At 43.0% G+C, this 27,356-nt stretch overlaps 1 protein-coding gene across 3 annotated transcripts in view; it reads left to right on the top strand.

Annotated features, from left to right (window-relative positions):
* The window catches only part of FAM172A (family with sequence similarity 172 member A), a 257,818-nt gene that overhangs the window by 130,780 nt on the left and 99,682 nt on the right, over positions 1-27,356 (top strand). For all 3 annotated transcript variants that reach the window (XM_035889313.1, XM_009649601.2, XM_035889314.1), the window contains one exon: positions 8,930-9,049. In XM_035889313.1, the coding sequence (XP_035745206.1) occupies positions 8,930-9,049 (120 nt within the window). The remainder of the gene's footprint in view (positions 1-8,929; positions 9,050-27,356) is intronic.

The following is a 27,356-nucleotide window of genomic DNA, read 5'->3' as shown; positions in this document are numbered from 1 at the left end:
AACTAAAATAACTCCCTTGACCCACTGCTCAGTCTTCATTGCCCGTGTTTCCCAGTGCTTCTAACCTGCCAAACTGAATTTCAGATACTTTATTGTCAGGTTTATGATTTGTTAGAAATTTGCCTCCACCATTGCTTTTGCTCCTGTGTCTTCTCCCCCAGTCGTGGCTGCTTTGCTGCTGAGATGATCCTGATGTTGTTACCCGCTTCTGCTGCCTTCTGCAGCCTCCATTTGTCTCGTTTCATACAGCTGGACTCGCCCCAGTGTAGAAGGCAATCCATCGCCATCACTCCTGAAAATCCAGTCATTTAAGAGTTCCGCAAGAGCCAGCAAATACTCCCGTACTCGTGTACGTGTGTCTCCGTGTATGCAGCATACAGGAGAGTGTTGCCCATTTCAGTAAGAAAAGCAGAAATACAATAAATAAAATGTCCCGCTGCCTCCAGGGATCTCCTCTTGGGCTGGAGTAGGACACATTTCAGAAATACTGGTGCAAGAGTTTTCTCAACTCTGTGATTAAAACAGTAAAAAATGTTTTCAAGTAGGTGGGATGCTTCCTGATACATTCCTCCCAATTCACTGCAACGTCTCCATCAAGGATCACATCTTCTTAAATGGCCTAGGCTAGAAACTTTGCAGTCTTGTCTCTAGGTACTCCTGCTGCCTAAAAACGCTAATACGAGATCCTTGCTTTCACTTTTTTCCTGTTTTCGGTTTCTATTGTTTCCTTACTTTCCTCCTCTTCTCTGGTTGTAATGCCATAGCTGTTGTCTTTGGGGGGAAAAAAATCAGATGCCGGCTGGTTTTTTTGCTTCCATTCCAGCTTTTTTGCCTTCAAAGCCTCTTAGACCTTGCCCTGCACAGGCTTTTTGGAGCTGCTTTGGTGATAATAAACCATCATATGGTTTCATTGTGTCCCGCCGTAATGAAACAGGTTTTTTGTCTTGTGTAAAGGCAAATATTTGGAAAAGGAGTGAGGAGAACGCAGCAGGTGATGAGCATCATTTAATACCCCTAAGGGTGCTGCTGGGGGAGGAAAAAGAGAGGGCAGCAGTTGGAAGAGGGCCATGCCAGAACAGGAGGTGGCACAGTAGGAGGGGCAAAAGAGACCTGATACCACCTTTTTTTATTTTAATTTGAGCATTGTGAAAGGACAGAAAATGTAGAAGGAGGCGTGAAGTGTAAATGCAAGCCCAGTGTGGTGGTGGGGGACACGAGGAGGACACCAGGGCTGCAGGGGGCAAGGAGGGGTGTTCCCAGTGCTGGCAAAGCCCAGGTGCCCATCTCTGGGTTGCTGGGTTCTTCAAAGGGCTGAAGAGTTGTTTTTAACTCCAGTAGTATTAAAGCAAGTGGCAGAGTTCCTGCAGGTTTATTTGGCACTTAATTAGGCCAGAGCTTCCCAAATCCTGCCATGGCAGTAGCATGCATTAAAATCTTCCCCAGTCATTTGTCCTCCACGTTCACCACCCTTAACTTCTGGTTTCCATATACACAAAGATACCTATATAAACTTGATTTTGAAAGTCTTGCTTTGTAGTCAAAGAACGTTTCCAGTGAAATCCATTTAATTTTTGCTGCCTTCATTACCTAAGAGTGCTGCAAAATGTGGTGCTGGCGTGCGTTGGGTTATGGTAATCACGAATTGTATAGCAGCAGGGAACAAACTGTATCCCCTCACTGTTTATTTCAGACTTCCAAACATATGATTTTCTCTTAAAAGAGCAAGTTTTTTGTACAGAAAATAAATCTTGTATTGTGCGGAAGATACCAGTGTTAGCCACCGAAAACGCTGTTCCATCCTGGATTGTTTTACTGGCAAACTGCTGCTTTTCTAAGTTATATTTTTATATTGTTATATTCATGTTGTATATTCTTTTCAATTTAATGATTTTTTCCGAAAGGCTGGGGGAGGTATTTGCCTGGCCCAAGGCTCGCTGAAGCAATGGGACGAGCTGTGCCCAGCTGCAAGGGTCCTGGTGGTGGGGAAGGACCTCACATCTCCAGGAAGGATGGGAGACAGGAGACCTGAGCCTTCTCCATCTCCCCGCCTCCCAGCCAGTGTGCAGTTCTGTTCTCCCGTATTTAACACATGTACCATACTTGTTTACAGTAGCTCATCGAGCTAGAAGGAGAAATTGTTTTGCTGTGATAAGCGGTAATTATAGAAACCACCTTCAAGTAAATTGTTAAGAAGCTATTCAGTTGTATGGCATATTTCCCTATTTGTATGCATTTCACTTTTCACTTGTCGCAAAAAAAATGTGATTCCAACTCCTTGATTTAAAAAAACAAAGCAAAAGGAGAGAGCTGTCACTGGAGCTTAAAACTAATTTGATTTTCTTGATTTGATTTTTCTGAGTTTTGATGAATTTGGAGTTTAAGACAGGGCGTGAGCTGCACTGCCCCAGTAAAGTCTGTAGTAGCTCAGGGCCTCCAGCTCTTGCCCCATCTGTAACTTTCCAGCAACAGGTTACTTTGAAAAAAAAAAAAAAAAAGTAAAATTTGGCATTGAAACAGGAAATATGTGAACCTGTCACAGTAAGCAGTCTCAAAGGGCAAGCTGCTTTGCAGGAGCTAATTAACCTTAGGAAATAATTACACAAATATGCAAATGTTGTTTAGATAATTCCATGTGTTATCAACTCAGGTAGTCCATCATAACTGCAGACCTTGCAGTGTCTAGGTGTTAGAATCTGGCATAGTTGATAAGGCTCCGGTGGCTGCATCACTTCGGCTTGGTATTTAACAATGAATGACTGTGATATTACATTAGTAAATTCAACCTGTTTTTTGAATGCAACAGAACATAACGCCATATTCAGTGTGTGCACACTGCTTATCTGCGTGTGCCTAATGGCTCCAGCCATTAAAATGTTATATACCTCTCAACTCCTAACGCTAGCAGTACAGGAAAAAATGACAGACCGAAATCTGTGGTCTCTTATTCCGCTTTTTTTGCACAACGGATGGCCCGAGAATTTACCCACAATCGTTTTAGGTTTTCAGAGACTTCAAAACTGTTACAGAGAGAATTTTACATCTGCAAGATGGCTTTCTCAAAGCAAAACCTCTTATTAAAACAAGGCGAGGAGCAGCATTTTATACAAGCGTGTGCATTTCTATTAGCATTGCGTAGACCCCCAAGAAGACGTAGTCTCGGGCTGCCATTCCTGGTGTGAGGTCCCCCCCAAAACTGAGCCCAGCTGGTCTAGGCTGGAGCAGCCCAGGATGTCCCTAACCCACACCAGGACGTGACAGATTGGCAACCAGCAACCTCTTCCCTACCGCAGGCTGCTGCTTCGAGCGGCTGTAGGAGAGGTTCTGCCTCTGGGATGTTAAATAGCTTCATAAAGATGAGAAACATGAATTTGTTAATCATCGTCATATCACCTTCATAGACTGTACTATTAAACTATTTGATTAAACTTTTGATATTAAAATGAAAAGCTCCATATTAACCATTTTTTGAGCATCTGCTGGTTTGGTTTAAAAAGTGAGGCATTTTTTTATACATAGTTAAGAGACGGTGTTTAAAAAATACTGTGGAGAAGAAAAAAAAAAAAAAGCCTACCACTGGAAAAAGGAATCTGTTCCTAAATCAATATTTGTGAATACTCATCTCTTCTACATGAAATAAAGTTCATCCTATTTGCAAACGCTTGATGGCCTCCACCCCTGGAGGGATTTAAAATCCAGGCAGAGGCGGTGCTGAGGGCCAGGGTTTGGGGGTGGGATGGCAGGGGTAGGGGGGCGGTTGGGCTGGGGGAGCTTCAAGGGCTTTGCCAACCTCAAGGATTCTGTGATTCTGTGATTTCTCATTCAACAGGAGTGTGTCCGTGTGGCAAGAGCATCTTTTTGATTAGCCCCACGCAGCTGTATTTGACTGAATCAGAACCCAATATCTGGCCACTTTATTCTATATTACTGCTATGGGTGCCCGTTTTATAGCAGGTTCCGGAGCTGTGTGCCTCCTCCAGCATTCGGGACGAGGAATAAAAGTAGCGTCAGAAATCTAAACCACCTTGGCAGTACTTGTGTGAAGTGATTTTAGCCACCGTTATCTCCAAGGCAATCTTCCACGGAATTTGCTGCGCGCCCGTGTGACGGGCGTTCGGTATCCGGTCGCCTCTGCAGCGTTGGTAGTCGCTGGTGGCAAGTGAGGTATATTGGCTGTAATTTTTGCCAGTGAAAAGGACTAAAATGCAGTAGTTATTAGGAAAAAGACACGGACGGCTTTTCATTTGCTAGTAGATTAAAGGGTAAATTTTACTGATTGTACCCCATTAAAACCAGAGGCAGATTTTAAGATTTGGCATGATGGGAGCACAGGCGCAGGTTGTACCCCCTGTGCTCAGAGCCCCTCAGCTCCGCGGAGGGGGGCTGCAGGAGCCGAGTCGGGAGGTACCTGGGCTGCAGAAACCCGGCAGTTGCCTGGTTTTGGGTTACTTTGCATGGGTTGAGTGTCACACGGAGGCCTTTTCACATAACGTGGGGTCTAAAATAGGAGGAAGAGGGATCAGAACAAGACCCTTCATGAGCAGGTCACCTCCCCTTTATAAATCCTGTTTCTCTCGTGCCTGCTTGAACATCTTTGTGAAGCATTTGTATCAAATACTGATGGAAGGAGATCCATTTTAAAATTGTGTTCTTGGAGGTAGTTTCTGTTGCTTAGGTTTTTCTGCCTCTATCCTGTTCAGTCTCCTTTCCCAAGCAGAAGTCTTGGAAACTGCCAAGACATTGGGCATTGATCAGTGACCAGCATTCCCAGGTAATTGAACAACATATTCTGCTTACTCTTTTCAGGAACTGAAACTGGGAGGAATAATTTTATGATTCTGATTGTGACAGTTTAAATACTATAACAGAAACAAACAAATGAAAATTACCCTGAAAATTGAAAGAAAAGTTAACCCAGTGGACAATCTACTTTTTAATACTTTGAGAATATTTTTTTAAAACTGTAGTTAAATCTTTTTATTTCTACATCTCAAAATAAGGGTGGAAGAAGAGGAACTAGAGAGCATTCAGATATCTTGTAATCTGTTGTAAACTTCCATGCCCTGGGTCATTGTCTGAGTATGAATTTATGAGCTCCTTTCTTCACCAAAACATTCCTAACAGAAATGGATTCCAGATGACTCTGCAGTTGGCTTTTTTTTTTTTTTTTTTTTTTTCTTTTTTCTAATTATACATATTGAGGGGAGGGGGGAGATTTTCAGAGGGGTGAAGACCCACAGCTGTGACTTCCCCACCTCCAAAAAATCAGACTGCGTATTTAGACATGGAATTAACCGATTACAGATGACCAACGTTCAGCGGCTGGAAATTTGAGTTCGTCTTCCCCAGTACCTTTCCATCTCAGTCTGTTTCCCAAAGGGGGATGCATTCACCCTCAGCTGCCTCCCGAGGTACATGGCGTGGTCCCTCTGTTCCTTTCCGTACAATCATATAGATAATTATGTAAAGCATGAGTGAGAGGCCCCCACTTCAAATAACTGAGCAAGGTGGTGTGCAAGGGCATTGCGTTTAGCTGCCACGAAAAGGAGGGCAGCAGCTGCCTGAAAATGCCACCTTTCGTACCGAAACTTGCAGAATCCAGCCTCATGATTTAACCCAGGCCAGGCAGAGGAGGTTAATCCTGGCTCCTCATGGACCCAGCACGATTCGAAATCCTGAGGAGACCAGACGAATTCTGCGGTCGGCGGAGCTCGCTCCCGCAGCCAGATGTTTCTTGTACGGTTTATTCTCCGTCCGAGTCGTTTAAAATACGGGCTTGTTACGCGGGGAAAAAATCATCAGATGCTCTGAAAAAAAGAGCTTTTCTGCTAAACACACCTGACTCCGCCGAACTCCTCCTCACACGCACGTGCGTTCCTTACCTCATTCGGGGCTTAGCCGAGTGTGTACAGTGGCACAGTTTATCCTGACATTTTATCCTTTTTCTTTTTTCACCACTAACAAAGGAAACTGTAGTTACAGCCTATATCTAACGCGTTCTAGCTCATTTCTTTTTGCTTTTGTAAAATCCTATCGAGTGTTTGCACTGGCCTGTGAGGCCGTGCAGTTAATGATTTGGTTTACTAGACCACTGGTTATGCTTTAATTGGCGGAAGGTTTTTCGGGCTGAATTTCTGAATCCTTCAGAAGCTTCTTGCGGCTGCCTGAGTCTTGCGGAAGCCCTGAGATTGCATGCTTTTCCCCAGCAGCGTGCAGAATAATAAATATAAAATACCTGAAAATGCAGTGTTAACCAGAAACAACCTCTTCTTATTGTCAGAACATTAAACCTGGGTTATGTACCTGCACAAAAATTGCTGTTATGAGAATTAATGGTAATATCATTATTTAAAAACAAATACCTTCTGAATATTTAACTAAAATAAATCGTTTACATAAAGTAGTCATTTTAAAGCTCTCCTGGTATTTTGATGTGCCTTTTCCATGTGTATCATAATTAGAGCACATTGCTTTTCCATAGGAAACTCCAGTTCAAGTTGTCCTTCAGCTTTATCTTAATAACTGCTCTGTCAATCATATTTTCTTTATGAAATTTCTTTTGAAAAACTTCCCTCTTTCCTCACAGAGGGAGGAGTCTTTACCTCCTTCACCTACCTCTACAATCAAATTTCAAAACAGGGTTGAAAGAAAATAAGCCCTTTCTCATGCTGAGGTGGTTTACAGTAGTTGATACTTAATTAGTTAAAACTATGTTCTGTCATAGTCAATCAAGAGCAGAATATGTCCGGGATGAAGAAGAATACCTTCAGTGCTTTTTGGCAAATTTGATAAATATGTTTTAATCGCTGCTACCTTAGAGAAAAAAAATTTAAAAGCACATAATTGTTTTAAAAGCTTTGGGTCCAGAGCCATAAAGATTTGTAGCCATCTCACACTTATTTAGGAAACCAGGCATGAGAATAGAGGTAAAAGCCTAAATCCACCACGTTATTTAGTTGTCTGTCTTCCCATTGATTTTAGACACTTGTAAGAGCTTAAATTCCCAAAACTGTGTTTCAGAGTGGGACTGAGACCTAAATCACTTCAGTGTTCTTGGTAGAGTTACGGTAATTCACACTGTAATTAGCATCTTCTGATTGCCAGTGGCTTTTGCTTTATTTTCCCCAAGGAACTGAGGCTTTTGTGGTCTGCGTCTGGGTCGCCTAAGCATATGAAGTCATTGGTGGAGCAGAGCAAAGGGGAAAAGGATGCAAATTTTAGGGGATGACATGACCTTGGCTGATCAGCTCTTTCTGGCACAAGGGAGCCTGGAAAGAGCCGGCAGCATTGTGCTGGAGAGGTGTGAAATCCTGGTGGGGCAGGGGAGCCAGCAGAGCATCTTACCCTTGTCACCTGAGAGCGGACAGATTTGTCATTATGACATGGACAACCTGAGAAAGAAGTGAAATAGAGAGGAGTACGGGGCTTTCCTAGAGCCTCTAAGGTAGAGGCAGGGGTGCACAAGCCCAGTGTTTGAGGAAAGTGCACCAAAACCAGCGTAAACCACCCCAGTGCCTTCAAGTGACTCTTACATTGACTGGCATCCACAAATTGGATGATACCAAGCTGAGTGGTGCGGTTGACACACCAGAAGGAAGGGATGTCATCCAAAGAGACCTGGACAGGCTAGAGAGGTGGGCCTGTGTGAACCTCATGAGGTTCAACAAGGCCAAGTGCAAGGTCCTGCACCTGGGTCGGGGTATGGCCAGCAGGTCGAGGGAGGTGATTCTGCCCCTCTACTCAGCTCTGGTGAGACCTCACCTGGAGTACTGCGTCCAGCTCTGGAGCCCTCAGCACAAGAAGGACATGGAACTGTTGGAACGGGTCCAGAGGAGGGCTACAAAAATGATCCGAGGGCTGGAGCACCTCTCCTATGAGGACAGGCTGAGAGAGTTGGGCTTGTTCAGTCTGGAGAAAAGGAGGCTACGGGGAGACCTGATTGCGGCCTTCCAGTACCTAAAGGGGGCCTATAGGAAAGATGGGGAACGTCTTTTTAGTAGGGCCAGCTGTGTTAGGACAAGGGGAAATGGTTTTAAACTAGAACAGGGTAGGTTCAGGCTAGAGGTAAGGAAGAAATTTTTTACAATGAGGGTGGTAAAACACTGGAACAGGTTGCCCAGAGAGGGGGTGGAGGCCCCATCCCTGGGAACATTCAAGGCCAGGTTGGATGGGGCTCTGAGCAATCTGATCTGGTTAGCGGTGTCCCTGCTCACTGCAGGGGGGTTGGACTAGATGACCACTAGTGGTCCCTTCCAACCCTAAACATTCTATGATTCTATGATTCTAATTCTTGCTCAATAATAAGGAAAAGCTCTCCCCTAACTACCAGAGGCTCCGAACGTGTAAGCAGCCCAGAGGTGTTTTATTAGCGCTGTATCTCGTAGTCTGCAGTTGCAAAAAGTAGCATTTAAAAGCATAGTTGCAAACACCATAATTTTAATCTTTGGCAGATTTCCGTTGGCCCATTATATGAAAAAATTGTAAAGACCAAAATTATATTTATATGGTTTCTACTTGTTTTTATTTGTTTTATCAGACTGAGGCTTAACTACTTTAAACAAACCATCAGTGAACAAACATTTGACAAAGAGTTGTCAAAAGAATGAAAATCAGAGCAGTGGCTCATAATTTCTTTGAATGCCTCTGTTTAGCTGAATTGCCATCATGGTATTTAGACAAAATTTTGCAGATGCATAATTTTTGTTGTATTTATTATAATAAGCCACAATAAAGCAACAGTTTTACTGCCTTTAAATTGCAATCTTAAATTTCTTTTATTTAGAGAAATGAATCCGTTCTTTTTGTGACACTAGAGTATATTCATTTGAGGTTTGTTTTAACAAAACATTTTAACGTATAGGAACACGTTGCTTTTAGACAGAATTGCCAGTTTTTAAAAGGTAATTGTTGCAAACGTAATTTCTCTCTGCAGGATAATGGATCTCCTGAAGAACATGCAATTTATGTTTGGGACCATTTTATTTCCCAGTCAGCTGCAGAGAACGTGTTTGTTGTTGCTCACAGTTATGGTGGACTTGCCTTTGTAGAGTTGGTAAGTGTGACTTCTCCATTGCCTTCTTTTCCTGAAGTCTTTCACAGATTTTCTGAATTCTTTGTGATCACCTTCTTGAAAGCAGCCATTCAGGGACAGCTTTGAACCAGTGGTCAGCTACAGGTCTGGGAGGATTTCTTTGCAACGGGAAGGTCACTGCGTTTTTCTCTGTTTGCGAGTTAGACGATTAAGTTCCCAAGTGTGCACGAACCTGAAAGGCTGTGGGGAAGACAAAACGCATTGGATCCTCCTTGGCCAGGCTGTGGACCGAAGGGCAGCACTCAATGAGTTTCTGCTCTGGGGCAGAAGGACTGGAAGTGAAGACTGAGAACATACAAGAACAGTTTTAAAGCAAAGTCACATTAGCAAATGCACCTTTGTGTGTATAGATTGGAACTGAACATGAGGGAAAATCTGGGGGGCTGTCACCCAATCTTGCCGGTTTTCCACAAAGGTCTGCAGAAGTTGCTGGGAAGACTTTTTTGGTGTTCGTTAGGCTCTGGGTAAACCCCCAGGTGGGGAGGACTCTGCTCAGTGTAAAGCTGCCCTACCCGTGATGCTGGGACTGCTGAACGTCCGGTCTGTCAGTCTTTCACCCTTTTCTCTAAAGGCAAGTTTGTTGACCCCATCTGGTAGACAGAGTTGCCTGTTGAGCTTGTATACCATCCTTGGAGTGCAGCTGTAGTCTCCTCACTTAATGGTGAAACGCTGGTGTAATCAGGATGCCTTCTGTTGAAGAAAACTAAAAAATAAAAAGAAGTTCCTGTTGATTGTGGAACCATAAATCGCAGAACATTGCAGTTGGCTTTATAGGGGCAGGAATCGGCAGACACATAGGTACGTCTTTTGTCTATAACACGTTAGTTTAGTCAAACTGAAAGGTCGCCAAAGTGGTTCCTGCCTGAACATTTTAATCTTGTACTGCTCTAAATAGCTAGAAGAATCCAGAGCAGGACCAGTTGTATTATTGTGAGAACTTAAGACTTTTGTTAACCCTTTTCATTTGTAGAAATTAAGGCCATTTTGATTTTCCCTCTGCTTCCAGAAGAACATATATATGATGTGTACAGATTTGACACTTGAGAACAGTTCAGCTGATCATTTCCCAGAGGTATTTCGTTACCAGGTCAATAAACAGTCTCAAAACTGGATTTTTAAGAGACCAAATTAGTGAAGATGAGCAACGCCTTCTATAGCCACAACTTTGGGCAAGAAACAGGTCGCGTTGCGTGTGCCGGTTGCTCCTCGGATGCAGTGGAGGGTAGGGATCATCTCTTCTGCCCTGGCTTTCCCAAGGTGTGATTTTCAGCTGCCCTCTGTTTCAGCCCAGGTTATTCTGGCGTGCCTTCTCTGTCCAAAGTCAAGCGTTAGCAGAATTCCTGTAGGTTTTGGGAAGCCACGTTGTTGGGGTCGCCAGACACCTACAGTATCAGGCACTTAGCACAGGGCGGGAATAAAAAGCGACCGGAGACCTTCTTCAGCATTTCCTAAACAAAGTGCTTGTTCGAAGGAGGCTTGGAGAGTTTTTCCATCACATTTCAGTCCGTGGCTTGAGGTGGCATGGGTAACAGATGACCAACGTGTCACTCCCATTTTGCCTGTTCCTCTTGTCACACTGGTGGATATTTCTTCACTTTTGTTCTACTTTAATATGAAGCACACAGATGTTTCAGAACAAGACTTGACTTCTGACCTTGGGGCTTCCAGGGTCAGGGTGCTCGGGGCCTGTGAAATTATCACAAGCTGAGCTAAAGTTTTTATCCATCGCAGGAAGCAACCAGTAAGTAAGAAGTTAAAAAGGAGCTTTGTCGGAGAGACAAGATGGTCTCAGTAAGGGTCAGCTTCTGTAGTCTGCTGTCTCTGCAGGAGATGCATGCCTGAGAGGAAGAATATAATATATAACCATTGGCACATCACATATCTGTCATGCAAAACTAGACCTGAGAAGTATATTTCATGTAGCCCAATTGTTTTTTAAAAAAATCAAAGGGTATTAACACCTGGTTTTGGTAGAATTGGTTTTGATATCTGAGCTCCACTGAAAGCAGTTTAATTAAATAACGCATGCACTGGAGCAGATCCTGAAATAAACCCTGAACTATTTTATCACAATATTAATTTGTAAGATTTTATTTTGTTGTGATCTCCTTTCTCTTCAACTTTATATCCATATGGCACTTAGTAATTGCAAAGAGCTCAAAAAAAAAAGAAATGGAGCAGCTGATGGGCAATTTCTGTCTTATGACAAATATGTATTTGATCGCTTTCTTTCCCACTTTGTGTGGGGGAGATGATGAGGGTGATGGAGCAGCCACACCATACAGCAACCATACCACCTCTGCTCTTGCTCTGCAAGAACTTTGGGTCAAGTGATTAATAAAATCGTAGGTTGCAGTGGTTTTGGAGACCTGTTGCACAGCTGTTCCCCTCCTGCACCCGTGCCTCTTGCAGGAGAGCGGTGTGAAGCATGTGGCTTTAATTTGGAGTGAAGCTCTCTGCCTGGGCCCTCTGCGTTTTATTGTGCCCGCAGGGGAAAAGAAAACAAGCAGAAAAGCCCAAAAACATGGGTGTTTTCAACGAATATCTTTTAAATTCACTTTGCCTATTCGGTGCGGGGAGGTCTTGTCCCGATCGTTGGCAATCGCCTGAAGGCATGGAGATTCCCCATCGCGACGCTTTGTCACGACGCAAGGCTCGCCGTCAGCACCCAACGCTTCGGCGTTGGGCAGAGGAACCCAACAAAACCTGATCCTGAGCAAGGACTCGTTCCTGGTGGTTTGTACCGCCGCGGGGGAAGAGGTGCTGCTCCCCCGGCGCGGCGCGGGGAAGCGTCCAGCCCCGCGGGGGGCGGGCACGTCCCGGCGCCCCTTCGTTTGCAGCTGCACAGGACAAGGAGCTCTGCTCTGCCCTCGTCCCTTCCCTCTGCAGGGCTCTGGAGTCTCGTGCTGGGATGCGGGCACGCGTTTTGGTGGGAAGCTCAAAGTGAAAAAAGGAGAAGCAATGTGAAATTGGGATAAAAGGAGGAGCGCTTCTGTTTACAAACCCTCGGTTGGCCAAACCTGGTCTTCATTCCAAATTTTATCTCACCATAAAAATCAGGCTGTGGTTTGGAAGTCCTTCATTAAACAAACCAGTAAAACGTGGCTGCAATTTTCAAATACATGCCGCAGTATCTAACATTTTTATTGGTCTTTGCAGCTTTTTAATCTACATTTTTGCATGTCTGTGACTGCGAGATGTTAAGAAAAACAGGGCGAGCCTGTAATATCATGCTTGAATGCACAGAAACTGTTACCCAGTTACATAGCCACACAATTTCTGTACCTTGCTGGGTCATAGATTACTAGGGGAATAATTGAAAGTGATTGAACATGTGTGGGAAGTAAAGTTCCACCAATAAATGTAATTAGTTGTATTGTTTATAGCTTGAGTTACAATGCTAATCATAAACCATATGCTAAAACGTATCTTAATATTTAGTAATTAAAACTTTGTGTAATTGTGCTTTGAAATTAAATGTGCATCTAATAATATCTACACGTAAATTACTTTTTGAATACACAGCACTAAAAATAGTTGTTGGGTCACCGTGTTCTGCTAATTACTGATTTGGAAAAACTCAAGCCATGATTCATGAACACATCTCAGCTTCTTACTTCTGTTATCCCCTACACAGTGTAGTCGAGGATTTATTTTCAGAAGCAGCGTGCTGTAGTTGATGGTAAATTGTGGAACTTTCCCAACTCCTAGCTTATAATAATTTTATGAAATTTAACAGAAAGTGAGAATTTCAAGTTGATGGAGTCAATTTTATATTTAGTTTACAGAAAATAAGTTTCTGGTACAACGCCTCCTTTGCGTTTTTCTGCCAGATTTTGTGGGTTTACAATTATTTTGCTCTAAAAAGAACGTTTTCCCTTGTCATTGCCTGCATGAAAGGCCCGCGCAGGAGAAAAGATGTATCGTGCCCCCGTGCCTACCTGAGTGCTGTGGCCATCCCCTGCAGATCTAATTAGAGCACCAGGGCCTGGCTGCACGTGGAGAGGACAGAAAGGGTGGTCCTACGATGCCGGGTGACATTTAAAACTAGCAGCGTCCATCACTGCAAAAAACACATGACAACTACTCATTTCAGGATCATGAGAAGAATTGTTAAGTCTAAGCTTTCAAAATTGTCAATTAGGTAGTCAGTATCCTGAGATTAAAAAAAAAAAAAAAAAAGATTTTGTGGAGGATTTCTCCTGTTTGCCTCCTGTATTCCTGAGACCTTAGGCTTTGCATTTTCAAGGGTTTCCTCAGCCCGTTCTGAACCAGAAGCATAGCTTTTTTGTCTTAATTCTAGTTAAATAATATCTTTAAGAAAAAAAAGCACCAAATATCATGGGAATGGTGACAAAATTGTGAGAATCGGTGGTGGTATCTCGAGCTTACAGCATCCATACTGCGGTAAAAATACAAAGCGCACGGGGGAATGTAATATAATTAAATTAGGAGAAGGAAAGTAGATTCATTGTCTTTGAGCACATGAGAAACTATTCATTATGGTCTTTGTTTGCTAAAATGTTGGATGTATATATTGACATTTTGCGCAAGGGTGTAGATAAAAGTGTGTGTGTGTGTTTGTGTATTTTTAGGCAGCTGTGTTAAAATGAGAGCCCTTAAAACACATTGTTCAAATTACTATATCCACTGTAGCGTCCTAATTCCATCAAAATCAGCCAATTTTGCCCATTTGAAATAATTTTAGGTCCATCATTTTGAGATATGCTCTGCAATATGCTGCCACTTCATTTTGTTGTATTGTGCTGAGCACGGCGAGGACCTGACCCTGGCTGGAGCTGATAGGTGCCGTAATAATAACGATGATAAACGGACACCTGCTGAGCTACCTGGGGGTCTCGCAGGCAGCATCAGTATTCTGGCACAGGCAAAATGCATTTTAAGAGCCTTAATGGCTGGGCTGTGAACCTGTCATTAGCTTTTCATTAATTTAATTTCCTGAAATTTCAGATTGAATGGTTTGCTGTATTTGGCTTTTTATTTATCTATACTTCTATAAATACATCTATCTACTTATTTTTATATTTACTTATATATATACTTATATATGGGCTCAAGAATTGATGAGCATAGAGTGGGTACTATGGATATGCAACTTAAATCCCCTGGCTGACGTATTAAATCCAAATAAATCTACTGATGTGTGGCAGAAATAACACAAGATCTGTGATGGTTGTGGGAAGCATGGGAGAGAGCTGGAAGTAGAGACCTGAGAAGAAAACACCTCAGTGGCCAAGATCCATATAGTGAAGAAATGAAGCAAAATATCACTGTGCTTCAAGGCTTTGCGAGCCTTAAACTAAAAAAAAAAAAAAAGAGGACATTCTTTAAATGTTGGATGTCAACTGGGAGAGCATATGGGACGCTGTCTTGTAGGTTTATGGTGACGTGGGTTACATGTCCAGTCTTTGGACTCGACCTGTTTCAGGTCTCACCTTTTTCTGTGTTGTACGCTTACATTAGCACCTCTTTGAGTCAGGTCTGACTTAGGTAAGGACACTCAGAAAAATAAGTCTAGAAGTAAAAACGGGATCTTAATTGCCTTCGGTTGTTTATTTCAGCTATACTTTATGGTGCTTCTTGGAAAAATGCTCGCTCACCTGAAAATCGGTCAAACAAGGGTGGTCAAGAGGAGCTAATGGAGGAACGGCAGTGGGTTGTGTAAAAAGGGTTGGACGGGACCAGGGTCACTAGCCTTGGGGCAAGTATTTCTGTTACTGACATGGGCACATGAAGTACGTGTGCGGCTCCTGGTATGAAGCGGTGAAGTCACCATCAGTATTCAGATGTGGAATTTCTGCAGGAATAGAAATTAAAGGAAATAATGCAAACTTCAGGATACTTAGGCATTGACGGGCTAGTCATCTGCGTTTGTGTATGAAAAGTGAGCTCATCAACGGGGAGCAGCAGGGGTGGAGAAGCCCCTGGACGTGTGGCTTCATCACTGATGGCTGTAAATGAATGACCCGATAAGGCAACAAAAGAGCCAAATGTGATCCTGTGATTTGTTCGCTTTTTCCTATCCCGGGAAGGGAAATATTAATGCTGGCCAGCATGCTGGTGAGATTAATCTGAGATAATTTAAGACACTTGGGAAGATTAACTCAGTCCGGAGGAGACGTGGGGAAGAGGTGTCAGTACGCTCCGAGCCACGGAGAGCCGATTTTGCTGGGAAAGATGAAGGATACACAGATGTGCCGTGATGTGGTGCCACATGGAGATGTCCTACCTGCCGTGAGCACCGGGATCAACCTAGCTGTAGAAACAGTACACACACCCTTGTAGGCTTATCGGTCTTAGTAAGAGCTGTGTAATCTGCTAATGCTCTTACGTTAACTTTGGTGGCTGTTGAAGAAAAAGAAGGTTCAGCGTCTATTCTGTATTTGCTATAGAAGCAGAGTTTAAAAAGCGTGGCTTGTTCAGCCCAGTGGAGGAAAGCTTAGAGGGATTGGTAGCACTCTGCAAATACATCGGGAGAGTAAACAGCGGGGAGGGAGAGCCGTGTAAGCCAAAGAACAATGTTGGCACAGGAACAGATGGATTAAAACTGGTCATGAATAAATTTAGGGTGGAATTAGGTTTCTCACCGTCGGATGAGGAAGGCGGGTTTGGGAAGAAGAGGGCTGGGGCAAAGCTGCTACCCAGCGTGACCCACACGTGGCAAGAGTTAGGCGAGCGAGTGGCTGGGGCCGTCGGTCCTTGGGATGGCCCAGGGGTTTGTGTTCCCATGAAAGACAGCACCTGCAGGTGGGTATTTTCAGCTGCGGACAACTGGACCCAGTTTGGTTTAATTTTTCTGGAGTTGGCCCCTCTCTGACTCCAGGCTCAGTCCACTGGAAGCGTCAAGTTTGAACCAAAACTGGGTGAAATCCCCAAACACCAACATCTGCAAATAACTTTTCTTCCCTCCGTACTTCTTTTTGGAAGTTGCGGACTCATTTTTGCTAATGCTTTCTGAAATGCTTTGCTTAATGTGCATGAACATTCAAACCCACTCTGCCTTCAGCTTGTGGTAGGAAGCAACAGGGATCACAGATCCCATGGTGAGGGGCTGCAGCAGTGAGGAAATTAAATGACGGATTGAGAAAAAAATACTGAAGTATCTTAATACGTGCCGCTGCCTGCTGTACTGGGAGCAACTTCTCAGTCACATTTGGCTTTTACTGATACATACATGCAAAAAGTGTGTGTTTATACACACACACACACACACACACATATATATAGTGTGCATATTTATATGTGTATATTGCCCATTTTTACACAGACCAGAGAAAACATCTTAGGCCACTCTCAGCCTAAATAAATAAGCTGACAAGTGAGCACTGGCATCACTATTCCACTTGCTACCCTTCATCATTATTATCCGTTTGCATTGCGGCAGCAATCACGGAGTAGTGCCTTGCCCTGAAGAGCTTGCAGTCTGGAAGGATCATCTAACGGGAAGAGACAGAGGAATGATGAACGATTACCAAGCAGTTCGGAGCACCACAGCTGCACGTCCTTTTTCATTTTTTGGTGCTTTAGTTTAAATGCTGTGTAGGCATCCCCTTCCTCGGTTCATCCCCAGCTTTGCTGCATGGGAGAAGAGGATGGCTGCAGGGAAAGACCAAGTGCTGCCCATTTTCAGAACAGGCTCATGTTTTGAATATTCATCCCTCCTCGTTACCTTGCTCTAGATAACTTGCTCAGCCTCATTACTTTTTGCTTCCTCTTAATCATTTGCTAATGTAGTATCTCATGCTTCACTCAGCTCAGTCCATGGTCTGAGGCTACCCATACGCCTGCCCCTTCCCCGCTTCCAAAAGGAGAAGAGCAATGTTTCATGGACTGGAACGTTACACCGAGTACTAATTGCCAGCACCACCCATCATTAATTTACATCGCATTGGCCCGTGCATATTAATTTTCTAGTTTGACACCAAAGTTGGTATGCTAATTATAAAGTGGGCAAAGAACTGGAGTTGGGTAAAAGTTAGGGTTACGTGGAAATCCGGCTATGTGGGAATGCGTGTTTGTACCCTACGGGATTTGGAGGTTGAAGGCACAGCACCTCCTGCATTTCTTTGCAGAGACTTTTGTAGAGTTGCGTCATCTCACCAGTTGTGTATTCTTATAATTTCTTTGCATTGTCTTAAATTCCATGCACTACACGGCGAACATTTATTTTTAGATTTCAGTATGAAAAGCTTTCTGATGTTTACCAATTGTTCTCGTACTTCCATCCCCTTGTTCTCCTCTTGCCCAGCTATATATAACTAGGTCTTTGCTTTTTTCTTTTTCCTTTGTATTCCTGTCTGAATTGAGTACTATTTGTCAACATTTCTCTGGTAGCATGCTGGGAGTTTAAGTCCATATTTTAAGTGCAGTTACTGTAGTTAGCTCAAGGTGAACTTCAGCACCTTTGTTCAGCTGTGCAACATTTTGGTCAATGCAGCCAAAATCGTACTAGAATTTTTTTTTTTCCAAAGTTCCTTTGAATTTGGTAGCCCCTAATATTCACGCATCCCTCAGAGTGTTTTAGTGCTCCCGGTTTCCCTTTCCCCAGTGGTGCTGAATGCAGTAGATCATTTCCACACCACCCCCCCAACAACATTATCTCAGATTCTTCCAAATTAAATCTAGCTGCGTTGTGGCCCTTGTTGTGGGGGATGACAAACTAGATTGTCATAATGATCCCTTTTGTGCTACAGGTCTGTGAGTCTTGGAAGCTCGTTGTGTATTTCTTTCATGACTTACTTCTCTTGGCAGTTTCTCCCACTTTAATGTCACCTGCAAATTCAATTAATTCCAGATCATTAATGAAGATGTTAAATAAAACCATATTTGGCATCTATCCCTATATCTGACTAGAAACTTCCTTCTGGCTCAATAAATTCCTTTGTATTAGTATCCTTTCCTGCATTGTTTCAGCTGTTTTAAATTCTGTGAGACGGTGTACTTAGCAGTCAGTTTATTTTTCATTTCAAAATCTAGCTCTGAAAGAAAAAAAGAAAAAAAAAAGCCTGAGCACAGGGCTGTGTTCAAAGAACACGTCGCTCATCCTTTCAGTTGTGTGGATAAACCTCAGCCCTTGAGCCTATCAAAGATGGTGGGGCAACATCTGCGTGCAACCATCTCCTTAAAATGTGCACCGTTGAGTACATCAGCAGTTAACTCCAGGGCCCAGGACAACTGATTTTCCTTAGTTTCTTGCCTAGCTGTTAATCTCCTCACTGGTTGCCCAAACTTCCCAGAAGGTACAAGTTGTCATCTGTAGATGACACCTGCATGGCACCACCTCGGTGGCACCTCCATAGAGGCGTTTTCTGTCTGAACCATCTCATGGTCACCAGAGTTCTTCCAGACATTGGGAAATTCATCGGCAGTAACGGGAGGCAACTCTTCTGTCCTGAACCTCTGAGACAGGTACCTGGCGCCTCACATCTTTGCCTTCACTCTGGGGTAAACTGTTTCAGTCCATCTCCTTTTTGGCTCCCCAAGGTGAATTCCTGAGGTGGTGGTGCATGTGCCGTCATGCCCCTGAGTCCTGCTGCGTAAATAAGAAGTCCCATCTCCTGCTTCCCTGGACCGATTTCGCTTCACCCTATTCAGGCTGATCTTCAGATTGTGCCTTCTTACTCTTGTAAAATCCACGAACACACATCTGCCTTTTTATTTTATTTAATCCACCTGTTTCTGGGTCTTACCAACCGGTGCGTCTTTCCGCAGTGGTATTGCATCCTCATCCTCTGCAGATGCCTCTTTCCTGGCGGCAGTGCAACGGGACAGAAAAATGACGTTTTTAGAACACCGTTTTGTGCGGATGTGGTCATTGCATCGATAAATGGCCATGCGTTGGGCTGACGGGAGGTTCCAACAACATGAGTACTGGGGTTGGGTTTTTTTCCAGCGGGTACAACATGAAAAACCCTGGCATTTTATCTAACTGTCTGGGTTGTTACTGATCTCTCCAGATTGGTTTGGAGAGCAGCTTAATGCTGAAGATTTTACAACATATGACATCATCACAGTCTAAAGGGATTGCAGTTCTTTTTGAACGTATATATGAACGGTAATAAAGAAGAAAAGTAGGAGGTTTGGATTTGCTTGTATGATGAAGAAAGCGGGAAAGTCACACGTATTATTCCCTGACAGGTTTTGTGGTGCACTTAGATTACTTTATCTGAAATATTAGGCTGTTTTAAATTCTGTTGTTCTTTTTTTTTTTTAATGGAAAAAAACATTAAGAAAAAGGAAGTCTTCTCACTTTTATTTCCTACTTTTTCCCATTTCTATGACATGCTCTTATGCCGATAAGACTACACGAGTGTATTGTGTTACTGTTAATTTAAATGTTAATTATGGTGAAAAGTATATGTATGGCTTTTGTGCGGAACAGTAGAGATTTTATAAGACTTTAAGACCCGGTTTAGTGGATCAACCAGGGGAACTGCGAGTTAATAATATATGAGGCATTGCAAATCCAGGTGGAGTAAAAGGAATCCAAACATACTCTGGTGAAGGGAGCTCTAAAACTGGTGCTGTAAGAAGCAGCTGAAATTTGCATTTTATCCTAGAACTTTCCTTTCTTTAATCTAGTGAAGATGTGTTACACAGCTCTTTCAGTATATTAGTGGAGTATTTTAATATTAATAATAGCATGACTACCAGTGTTTAAATGTTAAAATAATCCTATTTAAGGGCTTTGCTTCAATGTGATATGAAGTAAAAATATGTAAGCAGATTGTGCACATATATTCATTGAGAAAATTGTGCTTTTAACGCCGCAGAACAGAACTGAAATTCTAATGCAAAGTGTCAAAACGCGGGAGCAGAATTTCCTCATAAATAGACGAAAAATAAATAGTTTAATTAGCTATTTCTCTGCCTTTTCCATTTTCCAAGGCGTATTAAACGTCGTCGTGAATCTCAGGGTCCTGCAGTGTCAGGATACAAAGTGCACGAGGTTTTTAAAAGCTTGATTAAGCCAGGGCATTTTATTTGCTTGTCGATATCCGGATTATATTTTGTCCTGGAGTGGCTCTAGCCGTCTGACAGGAGCATTATACCCGTGTGCTATGAAGGTAGGAGCTGTGAGCGATCTTTAGAAGTGGAGTTTCTTCAGAGGGAAAGTTTTTTGCAGGCTTTTTTTGCTTGTTCCTTCATCCTCCTCCTTTCTCTGCCCATCCCTTTCCCAAGAACAGATGATGAATAATGTTTAGGAAATCATTCCCCACAAGTCTGCGTGGGAAGACTTGTAATTTTAGCAATTTTGATGTAGTAACCAAGTAGTTGGCAAACCTCTACGGTCCTGTGGACATGAATATTGCTTTGTGCACCTTACCAAGTTTTATTCCAGTTTGGAGTGCTTTTGAAGTATTAATGTTATGTGTCAGCTGCTTTGCTTAAGAGCGTTATTATTGTCTTGAATTCCTTTAAAATACAGCCTAAAACAGCCAGGGGTACAAAAAATATAATGCGGTAATCTTCAACAGAGTAAATGTCAGTCAACAGGGTGGTGATTGTGATGTTAGATCTCTCATATTGTGGTACTTGTAAATGATAAACCTTTTATTTTTTCCTACATCACCAAGCACTTTACCGGGTAAAAAAAAAAAATCAAGATATGAGAATAACAACACAAAACCCCAGCCACCCCCGTCTCGGTCCCTACACCATCAGGGCACATAACTTCCAGCGTTTTACAAGGTGTTAAAGTACAGAGATTATATATTCTGAGCCTTAAAAAAAAAAAAAAAAAAGCATTGTTAATTTAACCCTCGGTAATCTTATTTCACTTCTCTGTCATTGCCGTCTACAGCCCCGGCAGATTTTTTTTAAACCAGCTGTTGAAAATAACCTAGTTTAAAGAGTTCACGGCTGAACGTGAGGGATTCATCATTATATATTTACTGTCTGAGGCTGATATAGCTGTAAGGTTTTTCAGATGCCATTGATCTATTGCGCATGTTCCCTCCCCGGGTTGCAGGACGTGCTTCTATTTGCATAAGGCCCTGGGCAAGGTTCTTTCTTGCATTGATTGGCCTGTCCAAGGGAGCCTGATGTGCTCCTGCATTGATCACCCTGTCTTTTCTTGGAAGGCAGTGTTACGCCGAGTTCATCTCAAACATTCTAGGGAGAAGGGAAAACTTTACTGCAGATGTCTCAATTTTATTCAGATGTTCCTTTGAGTATAGGCCCTTCCTTTTTTTTTTTTTTTTTTCCAGGATAAGTATTTTTTTCTTTTCTTTTCTTTTCTTTTTTTTTTTTTCAATTTGGATGTGTCTCCGCAGTTATAGCACAGCACAGGCCAGAGTGTACTGAAAAGCTATGTTAAATAAAATCGCCATTATGTACACCATTTATTCCATGCTGTGGGGTTTTTTTTTTAAACAATGCTTATAGCTTCCAGCAAAAATCAAAACTACTCTCTCTTCAAAGAGTTTGCAATTATAAGTGGAGACTTAATCTAAGACTGTGTGTGCTGGTGTCTTTGCTTAGATTAACACGGTTGGTTTGTAACTTACGTGTTTTGTACTAAATTTTCTTCAGTCTTACAAAAATATTTTAAAAATGGCATCTCCGGAAGAAAAGAGCAGATGTATTTTGGCTTTTTGGAGCTGTACCTCAAAATGAATCGCATAGGTAAATTGCTGAGCGGGCCAAGGATTGATCAGCCCTGTGTTGATCAGAGAGGACAGATACTTCCCTACAACGTCCTTGTCGTTACCGGATGTGGTGTGTCAGGGGCCGGCTTTCGAAACGCGGGGTTGGCAGCCGGGTTCTTGGCTCCCCCTCGTAGGGAATGGAGCTTTACAACGTCCCCCGCAATAACAGCCCGTGTTCAGGAGCTCCGAAATCCACCGTTGCAATTTCCGAGAGCCGCGTATTCGCCTACGTGCCCGGTTACGGGAAAGGCGCCCGCTGTTGTCGTCCACCAAACCCCTTTCTCTGGTCACAAAATGATCTGACGCGCGGACTTCCCCGTGGGTACAGGTGAAATGCGGCTGTACCCAAAGGGTGGCTCGTGTCTACTGAATAAGCTGACACCTGAACTTTACCAGGCGCGTGATAGTACTGCGTGTTGGCGGAAAAATAAAGATGTTAGGGTGGCGTTCCTGTCCTACAGAGCACTGAGCATCACAGACCCATTCCTTCATCATTTTTAAAAAATTGACCACGGATATTTTTGTGGATGCTATAGAATTTTCTTCAAAGGAAATAAGTATTCAGAGATACACAGCAGAGATCGTATGAGCGCCATTACATGAATTACGCAGGTTTGGGTTTTTTTTTTTTTTTTATCGCTCGGATTATAGTTCCGTGTCTTTCACAGAAGCAATAATGTATTGCATTGTATTGCCACACTTTGGCTTAGGGAACATATTCCTTTGGTCATTCGGTAAAACAAAACTTAGATAAGTATAATTCAGGTAGCGTATATGAAATTTCATCTTCATTATCATGCAAATGCAGTGAGAATGTAACATTTCCCAAGATGTCATTTGACTATTAGGATCTTTAGAAAATGGCCTCTCAAAGCCACAAAGCTAATATTCCAGAAGAAAGCTATATAATACCTAAAAATTGTCTGTCCTTATTCTATATGAATAACAAATGTAATAGGACAGGCCGTTATTAAAATCGCAAAAGAATGCGTTGACCTATTGGTACGGAGGATCTTTTCTGATTTTTTGCATCGATGATGAATTCTGAGCTTTCCATAGCGTAGAGGATGAACATGCAAATACAGATTTCAGAAATCTGCGGGGAGAAAAAAAAGTTGGATAGTAACTGGAAATCTGTTCTGTTTTGTGTCGGTGTGTAAATGAAAATACCGGTGCGTGTTTATACCGGTCACTGTGTTGTTACACGTAGCGAGCGTTACATACATTGCGCGTCTGCATTGTGCGCAGACTGTGCGTCTGCAACACTCTGCACTCACTTTAAGCTGATATTTGAGTCAATGAACGTAGACGGTGGGCACGGGCAAAACACGAGCTAATCTCTTAAGTGGGGAGTGGAACTTGCTTTTAATTCTGAAATAAAGGAAGAGCCCGAGTATCTCGTAGCAGCCCATTATCCGTGTTATTCAGTTGGGGAAAAATGACGGACTTGCTTGCATGCGTGAACTGTGCAGGGCAACAGGACCTGAGAAATCTCTGGCAGCAAGAGAGATCTTTTGCAGAGAGCTTCAGTTTTGGGAAACAAAAAAAAGAAAGGGTGGGACACGATTGTTTATAAGCAATTAAAATGAAGAAATCTGATCTCTTACTTCAGGTAGAAATACCCCCTAGGAAAAAAACTATCCGTAGCACGCGTAGCATTGTGCTGTTAAACAAAGCGGATGCCTTCGGAAAACGGGGTGAAGATGTGTATAGGTGCTTCCAGCATTTCGGATGCTCTCCTGGATGTTGTACAGTGAGGTTTTCCTCAGCAGATATTCGCAGCCCCAAGTGATGCTCTGGATGTGTTGAAATAAGTGTTTTGAATGGGGTTTAATAATTGCTTGATTGATGGGCATCTTCAGCATCAGGCGTACGAGTGACTCCTTTTACTGATAAGGTCTGAGTAAAACAGAGCAGCACGGGGTAAAAACCCGTATTTTTTAAGTTTTCCTGTGAAAGATACAACTTCTGTGGCAAAAAAGTGGTATTTTGCAGACGCAGGGCGAATGCTTTCAAAATAAAGAAAAAAAATCCAAAGTCTGTGGGGATGTTTCTGTATTTTTAGTTTGTAAAACCATAGCACTTGGAGACTGGAAAAATTACAGAGGATGTCTGAAGTGTCATCTCTCTCCCGTGTCACCGAGACGTTTTCATTTTACGAGCACATTACTGGAGATGAGGGGCGGCTCTGTGTTGTTTTGCTAGGGAGATCTTTTCAAAGTCCAGGTACTGCTAATGTGGCAAGCAATTAAAAATGTTTTCCTATACCTCGTTCCCACCTAAACATTTTTACTCTCCGTGCACTGTACATACATGGCATCATCAAAACCTTTTGACGATCTAACCAGCAAACTTCCGTCACGTGCGAGATGCTCAAGTGCATTTTTTAAAAGATAATAAAGTTTATTTCTGGCTTTTTTTTAAAAAAAAAAAAAAGAAAAAAGAAAAAAAAGCATTTAAACGACAAAGGCTTGATCAAGAGCCCCTCGACGCTTCTGATCTGGTGCAGCAGTCTGAGGAGGGAATTGATAGAGCCTCCCCATCTCTCTCCAGAAATGCTGATTTTCTGTCACGTTCGTGTTTTGAGGAGAGGCTGCTCCGGGTGCGATGCAGACTGCTTAGCGCCAGATTTAGTGGGGTCACCGTTTTGAGCCCTGCTCTATTGCTGAAAAGGGTAATGGGTGGCGGTGTTCGTAAGAATAATGCGTAATAAAGACAAAACAATTAGAATCGTCCTGCTCTGCGGACTCTCATGTTGCTTCCCACCGCCTCTCTTTCTCCAGGAAACAAAAAAAGAAAGAAAAAAAAAAAGCAATTGTCCTGTTTAAGTAGAGGCTAAATCCTCATTTGGCTGGACTAAACTGATTTTCGTTGCGCGGCACAGAAAGTAATGATGTTAAGTTATTATTTCCATTGCTTTGGATTGCGCTTCTTTTGTATGTACTCTATACTTTTTTATATTTTGCAGCATTCTGCTAAGTACAACCTAAGTGAAGTTTTTTTACTCTTAATTGTGAAGCAAGTGCTAGAGAAAAAAGAAATTTGAAATTTCAATGTCACTATATTTGGTAGATTCGCGTGAATCTGTGGAAAGGGATAGCGAGTCTATAGTTTGTAACGGCAGAAAATTAAAATTAGTTATATAATGCGCGCTCCTCAAGATACCTTATTTTGAAAGAAAAAAAATCTTTCTGCCTTCTGCTTCCCTTCCGTACGTGCTGAAGTAACTTTTCACAGTTTAAACAAATATTTCTAAATCAGGTAGCTCAGGAGACGCATCCCATAGGGAAAAAGCATCCGCTTGCGCTCGGTAAGCCAAATGCACACAGGCATATGCCGCAGCGTGCTGTTCTGCGCGTCTCCCTGCCCGCGTGCGTCTTCACACGCGATTACACGCAGCGCGTGTCGCCGGAATAAAATTCTTAATAAGTTTTAGCAGAGTAATTTCTATAGCATCAAAGACCCATTGATGCTGGTAATGCAGGAGGTGTGTTTCAGTCCTTCCCCGTTTCCCCCTGACCTCTCGCACATCGACACACTCCCCTTCAATCATCCCTCTTCCACCCAGCTGTATCCCAAGTGAAACTTCCCAGCCTGTCGGCAGCAAACACTCGCCGCGCGCCCTGGCACGGCAGCGTGCGTCCCTTTCCTCCCCGTGCTGCTAAGCCGGCGCGCCCCCCGGCCGCGCGCTCCGAGCAGCAGAAGCGCCCAGGTCCCAAAAAAAGCCTCCATTTTGATTTTAACCCTCCTCGCAACGCAGAGATAATGAGTAACGCGGCGGGGACGCGGCAGTCTTCGGGTTCCTCTTTTCTTCTGCCGATGTCACTCACGCCGCGCACGTGCCCGCGCGGGGCTGCGCCTTGTGCGTGCGCTCCCCGTCCTCAAGCGACCAGCGCGCGGCCCGAGCTCGGGGGAAATCACAGCCGCTTTCCTCTGCAAAATTAACTTTTGTCGGCCAGCCTAAAGTTGTACCCCCGTGTCGCGTCGCCTGCAGTAGGTTGACACCCTCGGGCGCGAGGGATCAAGCGGCGCTACGGCAAGCGACCCCTTGCCTTTTCTTCTCTTGCTTAAAATAGCCGTGAGCATCCGTGTGCGTGAAAGGGGGAAATAATAAAAACTTTCTTCACGTCTGTAACGTGTCGCTGCGCCTCCACCTCCCGCCTCCCAAACCGTTCTGCGCTGAGCTGAACCGAGCCGGGGTTTGGGCTGGGTTCCTCGGGCGGCAGCACCGTAAGTCTGCTGAGAAAATATTTACTGATAATAGGCGTAGATGCAGCATCTGCTGCAAAATGCAGTTGGATTGCTTCAGTTGCTGTTGCTAACTTTTTCAGAATGCTAAGTTACTGCTAAAATCTAACGACAAAAACTTCCAGATCCATTTTTTGTGGCTGTGTTCTCAAATTAAACCTAAACGTGCGTCTGCCATTTAGAGATTTTAATGAATCCTATGCAATTAAAGTTTCATCAGCAATTGTACCCTAATAGTTATTGTAAGGTGTCTAAATACGTATCTACTGTCATTCTGAACGCGGCGTTTCCAGCCATTTGTCTCTTAAACTAATGCATATTTGCCACCTTCGCTTTAAACAGGAATCAATTTATAATGCACATTGTAATCTTTCCGTAAAAGCCTAATTATGTACATTGCTTTTTAAAATGCAAGGATGGGAATAAATGTCTATTAATGCTTTACATGGAAAAACAGAATACAAACATCTTGTGATCTGAATATATTTATAAATAGTCACTTGCACTTTTTATGCAAATGAAATTGGGCAGCAGTGTCAGGCTTCAATTTTTTTTTCTTGGTTTTTTTTTTTTTTTTCTTACGCTACTTGACATCTCATATATGTCTTTTTGTAATGTTCGAGGCTTGTTCCATGCACCTGTAACTGGTGCCATCTTGTATCGTTCTTTTATACCTTTTGTCTTTGTTTCCTTATTTTATTGCCTGTACTTCGCGGGAGATGTGAATGCTAATGAACATATGACGTATACCATCATTCACAAGATGAACAGATAGCTTTCGCTCTTTGTCAAATGTTTATGCAGTAAAATGAAAAATTAAACAAACCTAGCGTGGCTCCGATGCCGTTTCAGCCTAAATAAAACACATACTGAAGTATTGTAGAATTTTTTCCCCTCGGAGGGAAATTTTTGAGTTGCGAAGGGAGTATTTTTTATATCCAAAGAGTAAAGTTTGAGGTAATTTGCTAAAAGGCATAGAAGTTATATTATAAAATTGTTGATACTTGACCGTAATAAAGTCTAAATAGTGTTAACCTCCAATTAAGGAAAAAAAAAAGGGAGGGGGGGGGAAGATGTCAAAACACTCATTACAGGTTTAATTATAATTTCTGATTGATTCAAAACCTTCTGACTGTGTCCTGGCCGCTCCAATTTAGCCATTCAGCCCATGCTGCCCGTATTGTGTATTCAGCAGTTCCTATTAGACATCTTCACAGTGAGTGATTCTGCTGGGCTTTCTGACACCCGCTTTCATGCATGGCCTGCCGCGCCGCGCCGAAACGTTCCTCTGAGCTGCCTGCAACATCAAAGACATCTTGGCCGTGTCAGGCTCCGTGCCTGCGCGCGCG

The sequence above is a fragment of the Egretta garzetta genome, unplaced genomic scaffold, assembly GCF_000687185.1.
Source record: "Egretta garzetta isolate BGI_Z169 unplaced genomic scaffold, ASM68718v1 scaffold12, whole genome shotgun sequence".
NCBI lineage: Eukaryota > Metazoa > Chordata > Aves > Pelecaniformes > Ardeidae > Egretta > Egretta garzetta.
This window is presented reverse-complemented; position numbering and strand designations above follow the sequence as displayed.